This window comes from Portunus trituberculatus, chromosome 35 (assembly GCF_017591435.1).
Source record: "Portunus trituberculatus isolate SZX2019 chromosome 35, ASM1759143v1, whole genome shotgun sequence".
NCBI classification, from domain to species: domain Eukaryota; kingdom Metazoa; phylum Arthropoda; class Malacostraca; order Decapoda; family Portunidae; genus Portunus; species Portunus trituberculatus.
The window spans coordinates 9,130,255-9,141,346 of NC_059289.1; the positions used below are offsets into that span (position 1 = coordinate 9,130,255).

An 11,092-nucleotide genomic window follows, 5' to 3' on the forward strand; every position below is an offset into this window, starting at 1 on the left:
ATATTTTCCTTTTACATACTGAATCTCATAGTGGTATTCTTTCATTTCCAGTATCCAGTGGTTCACTCTGGTTGATTTTGTCTTTCTTTTAAAAATCCTAGTGAGGGGCTGATGGTCAGTTAGGATAGTGAATTTTGTGCCCCCATAAGTAGTGATGGAAATGATGACATGTTAGGATTACTGCAAGGGCTTCTTTATCAGTGGCTGAGTAACGACTTTCAGTGGAATTTAATTTTTTAGAGAAGTAGCCAAGAGGTTTAACATTGCCATCAGTTTGGATTTTGAATGAGGAAACCGCCTACATGTGTGTTACTCGCATCAGTTGTAACTGTGAAAGGTAGGTTAGTTTGGGCTCTGGCAAGTACAGGTGCTTTAGCGAGGCATTCTTTTAAGGTTTCAAAAGCCGTCTGGCACTGTTTGGTCCAAGAAAATTGTGTGATTTTATGGGTGAGATTTGTTAGGGGTGTGGCAATTTTGGCATAGTTTGGGACATGTTTTCTATAAAATCCGGTCATTCCTAGGAAACGTCTCACCTCTTTCACTTTGTGGGTGGTTTAATTTCTAAAACAGCTTCTACATTTTTGGGGTCTGGTTGACTTCCTTCCTTTGATATTCTAAATCCTAGAAAAGTTACTTCATTCTTTGCCATTTCACATTTACTTAGATTGAGTTTTACCCCATTATTTTTGAGCAATGAAAAGGTTTTTCTTAATCTCTGGGTGAGTGTGGTGAAATCAGGGGCCCAGATAATGAGATCATCTAGATACGTAGTTCTTTATCCATCCTTCTTTTAGCAATGGTGACAAAAGACTATCCATGTGACGTGTAAAAATGGCTGGGGATTAACTGAGGCTGAATGGGAGTCTCCTGAATCTATATAAAGTTATTCTGTCACTAAATGCTGTGATATTTCTGCTATTCTCCTCAATAAATATTTGAAAATAGGCCTCTCGCATATCTAGAGTTGCATAGTATTGGTGACCAGCAGCTTGATCTATTAGTTCTTCTAGTCTAGATAAGGGGTAGTAAATATCAGTGGTAAGATGTTCGTTAACATGCTGGTAATCAAGACACATCCTCTTAGTCTCATCAGGTTTACTAACCAAAACGATTGGTGAGAGCCATGCTGATGTTGATTTTTCAATAATTTGCCTATTCTCCAAGTCTTGTAACATTTCCGCAATTAACTTTTTGGCTTCTGGGTAATGATATCTAGGTCCACGGCTGGGTTGTGGGTCAGCTATATTAATATTAGCGGGAGGTCCTTTCATTAAGCCTAGTTCATTTTTTGTCTAGGATAAAAAGCTCATGGTTCTCTAGAATAGTTGTTTTTAACTCCTCTTTTTGTGTTCTAGTTAGGTGGCTCCAATTTTGCTGTTTAATTAGCTCAGTTAATTTTTCTGGTCTACTACGGTTGTCCTGAGCCTTTACTTGATCATTGGCTGGTAGATCATTCTGAATTTCTAGAGTGTGATGCACTTTCTGGGGTTGGATGCTGTTTACAATTTGTGGGCCTAGCTGCTCAAATGACCCTAACAAGATTCCTTGTTTGAGTTCCTTGACACTTTTGGTGTTATTCATGAAAGGTAGGTGGATGGTGTTATTCTTATTTACTTTAGTTAGAATTGGCAAGCTATTATGGCATATATGGGGTTGAGGATTAATTAGTAATGTCTCCCCTGGTTTCTCTTTCACTACGATAGGGATGAACTGTGATTGGTAAGGTTCAATCCTAATTGGTTTAGTTAGGCTAACCCTTCTTGAGTTGTCTCCTGAGGTTATGGTGGAAAAAAAATATTTTTACTCTCTACTTTCCCTCTTTGTCTTTTAATGTAGGTGATGACATAAGGAGTATTTCCCCATCCAATGTTAATTTTGCCATTCAAATGAAAAGGAGCTCTTGTTATCACATCAACAGATAGTAATAAATCACCATCGAGGTAGCTGTTTGGTACTACTGGGAACCACTGTTTGTGCATATGGTCATCACCTACTCCTATTTCTAGCCAGACCATGCCAAGAACTCTCAGAGATCATGTAACTCCCTGTAAATTTGGTACAGCATGTATCTTGTTTATTTCACTTTCCAGTTTATTTACTTTTTTTTTTTTTACGTAGGGAAGAGGACCAACCAAGGGCCAAAAAAAAAAAAAGAAAGGATTAAAGAAAAAGGCCCACTTTTCCCACTGCTGCTTCTTTGATCAAAGTGTACCCACTGATGTATCTACAACTGCTCTCATTGTTTTATGGTTCACAGCTAAGCTGATGGTAGGGGAGATGTGTCCCTGGGTTAGTCATGTCCTTCGATTACGTTTACCTGGACAGTTTTTGTTTCCACGCCAGCACCCATACCTTCTACAATCAAAACAGGAGCCTCTGGTGGGCTTCCTCCAGCACTCTCTTAATGAATGTGTGTTTGATCTGCAGTGTGAACAATACTGCACAGGTGGTGGTCTACTATTTGGTGTTTGCAAGTTTGCTACTTGTTCAATCAAGTCTTTAATCTGTCTTTTTAGTTCATTTACTTCTACAGAATCCATGGATGTAGCATTTGTTTTTAGACAGTGTATTCGAACTATCAGGGTTTGGCTAATTTTTAAGAGGGGTTGTTATTTCTGACTTGATCCTACTAACTGAAGGGGTATGGTTAGCTTCAAGCCATTGTCGCTCATGTCCTACCCTATCAATGAATTTACTAAGTGGGTAATCCTCATCCAGGAATCCTTCCTTAAGAAGTCCGTATCTATGCTACAAGCTATTCACTAAACACTTATGGACTTCGTACGTACCTCAAAAGTTGAGTACTCTCTCGGGACCCCGAAGGTTTTGTAACTTGGACCTATGAGCGCCTTTTCTTTATACTACACAATCCCAGGGGTAAATACCGACGAAGCCAGAGATTAGAAGTAGATTGAAATAAAGAACTGTAGATGACATGAACACATGAGTGCCCTGAGAAGCGATGACTCTCTGTAAATGAAAATACTAGTGTATTAGTGTAGTGCCGGGGATAATATTCTTTTTTTATTTATTATTATTTTTTTTAGACACGTGATCACGAGACGTACTGTATTGGGACGAGTCCTAGAGGAAGAGAGAGTAGCCAGCTCATGGATTAAAAACCTTAATTTCACTCCAGAAGTAGAGGGAGAACTTAACTGTACAGGAAAGTGTTTCCCAGTGATGTCATTCCCTTAAAAATGGCAATCAAAGTAATTTCTAGTTACGACTCACTATTTTAGCGACTGAAGGCGTGAGTGAGGGAAGGAGCAGTAGCGTGCATTCAAACATGTTTGGCCTTGCGGTGACGCTACTGAAAACGTCTGTGTACTAACCCTAATCAAACACACGTGGTGACGCTGAGAGAGAGATAGAGAGAGAGAGCAGTCGTCTCTATCAGTTCGTGGGGAAGACAAGAAGGTACTGGTAAGTAATTAAATGATATGACTACAAGCATTATTTCACAATTATAAAAGTTACGTTACTTTTTTTTACAAGTGCAAGAAAGACACTGACCTGCTCGTGGGGAAGACAATTAAGTAGGTACTGGTGATAATCTCACACAAAGCTCCTTCCCTCACTCACGCCTTCAGTCGCTAAAATAGTGAGTCGTAACTAGAAATTACTTTGATTGCCATTTCTAAGGGAATGACATCACTGGGAAACACTTTCCTGTACAGTTAAGTTCTCCCTCTACTTCTGGAGTGAAATTAAGGTTTTTAATCCATGAGCTGGCTACTCTCTCTTCCTCTAGGACTCGTCCCAATATCTCGTGATCACGTGTCTAAAAAAAATAATAATAAAAAAAATAATAATAATATTATCCCCGGCACTACACTAATACACTAGTATTTTCATTTACAGAGAGTCATCGCTTCTCAGGGCACTCATGTGTTCATGTCATCTACAGTTCTTTATTTCAATCTACTTCTAATCTCTGGCTTCATCGATATTTACCTCTGGGATTGTGTAGTATAAAGAAAAGGCGCTCGTAGGTCTAAGTTACGAAACCTTCGGGGTCCCGAGAGAGTACTTAACTTTTGAGGTACGTACGAAGTCCGTAAGTGTTTAGTGAATAACTCTTAACATAGATACGGACTTCTTAAAGATTTACAAAATACGTAACTACTTAAGGCGGTGTCACACTAGCACTTTTTCCGTCGATTTTTCAACGTTCCGCATGAACTTATCGCATGAATTTGTCAGACGATAGGGATCGTTCCCGTCTGCAAATGTTCCGCCTTTGTTTACAAACCAAGACCAAGACCACAAGACTTGCCGCGTTTCCTCAATCTGTTTCTACGTGCATTGGTTCTACCACTAACCATGAACGCATCCATGCACGCTTTTTGGCTTGTTTAGCTCGTCTAAGTTTCGTAATACACAGTATTACGTTCAGAGCAGCGTATCTTTGCCGCAGCGTGGCCTCCATGTTTGTGTTTACATTGTGTTGGCGGGAAGTGACGACGGAAAGTGACGACAAAACACCATTTGTGTGACAGGCCACAGCCAAAATATTGTCGATTTTCTGAAAAAAAAAAAAAAAACGATGGAAAAAGTGCTAGTGTGACACCACCTTTAGTGAAACCTCAGAAAGAGAAGTATACTGACTTCTTAAGTACATATAACTGTTTAGTGAATCCTAGCTGCCTCCTGACTCCAGAAAACACATTATTACTATTGATGTTGTTATTGTTATTGATACTATTTCTATTATTATTATTATTTTTTTTATAACTACCACTACTACTACTACTACTACTATTACCTAGTGCTATTGTTATATATCATTATTATTGTTGTTAAAGTTATGATTATTTCCATTTCATATACATATGAGTTTAAGAATCTCTCTCTCTCTCTCTCTCTCTCTCTCTCAAAGCATATACACGTGACTGCGGTAGATTAAAAATGAAATAATCTAAGTAGAATTTTCCATGCATTTTTAATACCTCTATTAAGGGAAACAGAATAATATTAGAGAGAGAGAGAGAGAGAGAGAGAGAAAGAGAGTTGTTGTTGTTGTGAGAGGGAAGTGACAGGCGGCACCTCTCTGCTCGCGTTAGTGCACGCCCACCACCACCACCACCACCACCTCTTCTTTTTCCTCTGCTTCGCCATGGAGTCTCCTGACCTACATGCAAAGTACCAGAAACTTGCCACCGAGTACTCCAAGGTAGTGAGGGAGGGTTAGAGGAACTAAATATGAACATCGTCGGTTAGAGAAGCAAGGCATGCATTAGTACTGGGCCGTGTTCTTTGCTGTCGTGTGGTCTGTCACACGAACCTTTTCTCAAAGGCCTCATGGATTATTAGATACTGAAGTAGACTTAAACAGGAATAATGTTAACATAACTTTACTAAAATGCCCAGGCCTCGCTCCTGCCATGGGGTCTGTCCTGCCTTGTAGTGTGAGGTGGGGACTACACCTTCAAAGCCATTGAAATGTTGATGGCCAGAGAGGTGTTTAAGATAGACTTGTTTTATAAGCAGCATCTCAAGCTGGCCAGGACCCGTGGAAGCTGTTTGAAGAAAGTGGTGCAGGGTGTATTTATAAGATTTTTTGTTTCCTTTCAGCTGCGAGCTCAAAATCAAGTGCTTAAAAAAGCTGTAGTTGAGGAACAAGATAGAAATACTCAGTTATCAGTAAGTTATTCTGTGGTAATGGTTGATTTGTATAGTCATATAACAAATTAGAATTGGTGTAGACATTATTTTTTTATGGATTAAAATAATTTCCATTATCTTATCATTGCATGATAGTTTATTAGTTTTTCATTTCTTCTCAAAGGATTCAATGAAATCAAGAGATCAGTTGCTGAGAAAAGCTGAACAAGAGAATGACTCGCTCTCATTCAGAAACCAGCAGCTCACAAAAAGACTCACACTCCTGCAACAAGATCTAGATGAAATACAGGCAAGTTGTGATGAAACATCGTTCACTGTGAAACTGTCAACACTAATCACTGGGGACTAATATTAATCTCACCCTTGGCACCATAAAACATTCTCTCTCTCTCTCTCTCTCTCTCTCTCTCTCTCTCTCTCTCTCTCTCTCTCTCTCTCTCTCTCTCTCTCTCTCTCTCTCTCTCTCTCTCTCTCTCTCTCTCTCTCTCTCGCTCTCTCTCATGCAAGTTACCCGTAGTTATTTCAATATTTGGACATTATGATAGTCTTAAGTTTCTTTTGTGTTGATGTATGTGTTTGTTTCTTTGTTCTGTGTAAAACGGCTCACATTGTGATGTTAAGAATTGGCATTTAAGTGGCTGTGTGCATTACAAGTTGACATATTTGTTTGTAGCTGAAGAATAAGAGAGGGAGAGGCAAGGCTGAGTCCGTAGTGGATGGAATGGTTGCTGACACAGAAGTGTTCACAGAGGAACTTCACGTAAGTATTTTTAATGATTCTTCAAGTCACAAAGTATTTCCCCAAGCATTTGCTCATGTAAGTCGCTTTTACTAAAACTATGCAATACAATGCAGCACCGTGGTTCAAGCTGTTCATGATGCACAGACATGCAAGCATACATAGAAGAAATATATATATATATATATATATATATATATATATATATATATATATATATATATATATATATATATATATATATATATATATATATATATATATATATATATATATATATATATATATATATATATATATATATATATATATATATATATATATATATATATATATATATATATATATATATATATATATATATATATATAGATATAGATATAGCACCTGTAGGTGTTCTTGAAGAGTATGTCTGGGAAGCGCTGTTCATCTTCCACCCGTTAGTGGCACAGACAATTTTATTTATAATGGTACCAATATTAGGGTCCATATCACCACCCAAGTGGATCTTTGGTATAACCACCTAGAACCTGGGTATCATGGTGACATGTAGGTAACTTTAAACCACTCAATAAATGGCAAAGAGTTTAAGGCTGTATATGATGGGATTCGAACCTACACATGGACGTCTGCCCGATCTCATGCTCACTACCTTATCCACTACACCAACACCTCCCCATGTACTTACTTTGCATAGAAAGAAAAAAAAATTGAAGTTGGTTGATTCACAAAGTCTTCAAGAAGCCATTCCTTTAAATTCTTGAAGTATATCTTCAGGTAAATTAGAGAATATTTTTGTTTATTATTTTTCTTTATTTGATTGATTAATTAATCTATTTATTCATTTTATATATATGTATATATATATATATATATATATATATATATATATATATATATATATATATATATATATATATATATATAGTGGTGCCTTGGAATACGAACTTAATCCGTTCAAAATTTTGTTCTTACTCCAAAGCATCAAAATACATGTATTCCTATGGAAGTAATTATAATTTGTTCCAAACCACCTCCCAAGACCAAAAAAAAATTTATTTTCCACCTAATTTCTTACTTTTTTAATACTATTACTATATATACTACTACTATTATGCTATAACTATAAAAGATAGAAAAATAAAGCAGGAAAGTAAGCAAAATATAATATAATGAAAATTCAACTTCTCATGGTCAGAAACAAGCGTCATCACATCCTCTTGTGACTCCATCAAGCCAGCACTGCACACTCTTATATAAGCCAATAAGTTTTTCTTTGATATACTGCATTCATTATGGAAAATAGATCAGGGAAGTAAGCAAATTGTAATATGAAAATTCAACTTCTTCGCGGTCAGAAACAAGCGTCAATGTTTCCTGGTCAAGACGGCCCCTGACCACGACGGCCCCCCACGATGGCCCTCCCCGACGGCCCTGTGTTTACCATGACGACCCCACACCAAATTTTAGGTTATTGTCTTCTTATTTCTTTCATTATGTTAACAAGTTAACCGTAGATGGCAACTCAGCGTTCCTGAGATAATGTTTTGTAGTATGGAGCGTTAAAAACCATAACGTATTGGTACACCGGTGTACTGTACCTTGCGCATATAATGCATATACATATCCAGAGTGTAACACAACTTTCTGTAAATATTGAAAGAGGTAAGAGAATATGCATTTCTAAGCAGAAAATGTTTTATGCACATATGCATTTTAAGGTTTTGTTTACCCGTAAGATGATTTTAAAATTTCTGAGAGGCGCGCAATAGTATATTGTGTTTTTTATGAGGTGACAACGACTATTGCTGGCTTGCTGCAGCAGCCGGAGGTGCCACTTGGCTAAATATCAAATGTTTTAATATTATATTTTGCAATCTTACATTTAAGACAGATTGTATCAACAAGTATGCAATTTACTGATAAACATTACACGATAACATTATTGCGGTGATTAAAAGTAAGCACTCACGTACAGTACTACATGGTACAGTACCTATCATTGGGGAAGGAAGGATGGGGAGAGATGGGGGAGTGGGGAGTGACTGATTTATTGATACAATCTGTCTTAGTATAAGATGCTCTATTAACAAGTATTTAAAACTATCTTACGGGTAAAAAAGAAACTGAGGCCACCGTGGTCTGTTGTGTGGGGCCGTCGGGGGGGGCTGTCGTGGTCAGGGGCTGTCTTGACCATGACCCAGCGTCAACACATCCTCCTCAGCTGACTCCATCAAGTCAGCACTACGCACACTTATCTAAACCAATAGCAATTCCAATATTGTCATGCATCATAATATGTTTCTGAACTCCTTACTTATCCACAGAAATACATGTATATCTTATATCTCATCAAGAAATACATAAAAAATTATAAAATGCAGCATAGTGACATTAGTGCTCTCATCATCCTCACGCTTGGCACCCTCACACCTACACAAAAATATCCTTGTAAAAGCTGATACATGATTGGCTAAGTGTCCACCATCTTGAAAACAATGGGCCAATGACAGGCCTCGATATATGACAGATAGCCTCAAGCATAAACAAACTGTGCAGCATAAAGGAGCACTTCTTCTGAAAATCACCAAGATCATGCCTGAAAGACTCTAACGAAAGAGCCACGATACTCTCTCCCTCTCGGATCTTCTAGAATCTTCCATACGTCCACGTGTGCTGCTACGCTAGACAATGATCTTAATAACTAAAAACACTTAATATTATTATCCCTGGCACTACAAAACAACAACCAAACAACTGCAAACAACACTCCTGAGGCACTGAGGCAGCGTGGTGCCCCAGCATGCAGTCAGCTGATCGCACAATCTGTTGATCGCATTTGTTATTGTTCGCACTTCAAAGCAAAGTTCGTCTTCCAATGCAAAAAAAAACACAATTTTTTTTGTTCGTAATCCAAGTTGTTCATACTCAAAAGCATTCGTACTCCAAGGTACCACTGTACATATATATATATATATATATATATGTGTGTGTGTGTGTGTGTGTTTGTTTATGTGTGTGTGTGTGCGTGTGTGTGTGTGTGTGTATTTACCTAATTGTATTTACCTAATTGTAACATACGGGAAAAGAGCTATGCTCGTGTTGTCCCGTCTTCATATCTATTAATGTCCAGCTTTTTCTTAAAATCATGAATATTCCTTGCGTTGACCACTTCCACGTCTAAACTATTCCATGCTTCCACCCTTCTATGAGGAAGCTATATTTTTCACATCTCTCCTATAAGTGGCCATTTTAGTTTTTCCCATGCCCTCTCGACATTCTTCCATTCCACATACACAGATCTTCCCTATCCATTTTTCCATGCCAATCATCACTCTGTATATTGCTATCAGGTCTCCCCTTTCTCTTCTGTTTTCCAGGGTTGGAAGTTGCATTCTTTTCAGTCTGTCTTCATAAGTCAAATCTCTTAAGTCAGGCACCATTTTCGTTGCAGCCCTCTGTACTTTCTCTAGTTTCCTTATGTGTTTCTTTAAGTTCGGAGCCCACTGTATTGTTGCATATTCAAGCCTCGGTCTTATCATTGCAGTAATTATTTTCTTCATCATTTCTTCATCTAGATATCTGACGCCACTCTTATGTTCCTCAATAAGTTCAATACTTCTCCAATTATTTTGTTTATATGTCTCTCTGGCGATAGGTCATTGGTAATTGTCACCCCAAGGTCTTTTTCTTCATGACTGGTTTTATGTCTTCATTTCCTATCTTGTACATACTCCTGATTCTTCTTTCACTCTTGCCAAACTCTATTTTCTTGCATTTTGTCGTGTTGAACTCCATTTGCCATGTACAGCTCCATTTCCATATTCTGTCCAAGTCTTCCTGGAGTAGTTCGCAATCTTTGTCACATCTCACTTTTCTTAACAATTTTGCATCGTCTGCAAATAGGCTCACATAACTGGACACCCCATCCACCATGTCATTTATGTAGACTGCGAACATTACTGGTGCCAACACTGATCCCTGTGGAACTCCACTCTCCACCAATCCCCATTCTGATGGTCTGTCCTTAATTATTGTTCTCATTTCTCTTCCTACCAAAAGTCTTCCATCCATTTTAGTAAACTGCCATGCACTCCTCCTACCATTTCAAGTTTCCAGATCAGTCTCTGGTGTGGTACCTTATCAAAGGCCTTTTTTAAATCCAGATATATTCCATCAGCCCAACCATCTCTTTCCTGTATTACATCTATCACCCTCGAATAGTAACATATCAGGTTTGTCGTGCATGAACGCCCTTTCCTAAAACCAAATTGACACTCACAAAGTATGTCATTTTCTCCAAGAAGTCTGTCCATCTAGTCTTCACCACCCTCTCACACATCTTAGCTACCACACTTGTAAGTGACACTGGTCTATAGTTCAATGGGTCTCTCTTGTTACCTGATTTATAGATTGGGACAATGTTAGCTCTTTTCCAGTCTTGGGGCACTACACCTTCCCTTAATGAGGCATCAATTACTTCACAAACTTTTTCTGCCAATTGCTCCTGCATTCTCTTAAAATCCATCCTGATACCCCATCAGGTCCCACAGCTTTTCTCACTTCTAAACTCCCCATCATGTTCTTGATCTCCTCCACAGTTACTTGAAACTCCTTCATAATCCCTTTCTGTTCCATTACCAGTGGTTTGTCAAAAGCAGTCTCCTTTGTGAATACCTTCCGAAAGCATCCATTCATAGCCTCTGCCATTTCCTGGGATCTTCA

General features: G+C 38.2%; 1 protein-coding gene across 2 annotated transcripts in view; it reads left to right on the forward strand.

Annotated features, from left to right (window-relative positions):
- Nucleotides 1-4,988: 4,988 nt before the first annotated feature.
- LOC123513119 (protein phosphatase 1 regulatory subunit 21-like) overlaps nucleotides 4,989-11,092 on the forward strand; it is a 28,586-nt gene continuing 22,482 nt past the window's right edge. The window contains exons 1-4 of one of the 2 annotated variants that reach the window (XM_045269998.1): nucleotides 4,990-5,176; nucleotides 5,578-5,646; nucleotides 5,792-5,917; nucleotides 6,302-6,388. In XM_045269998.1, the coding sequence (XP_045125933.1) occupies nucleotides 5,120-5,176; nucleotides 5,578-5,646; nucleotides 5,792-5,917; nucleotides 6,302-6,388 (339 nt within the window). In that variant the 5' untranslated portion in view covers nucleotides 4,990-5,119. Of the gene's footprint in view, nucleotides 5,177-5,577; nucleotides 5,647-5,791; nucleotides 5,918-6,301; nucleotides 6,389-11,092 lie in introns of both variants that reach the window. The other variant, XM_045269999.1, reaches the window with a different exon arrangement.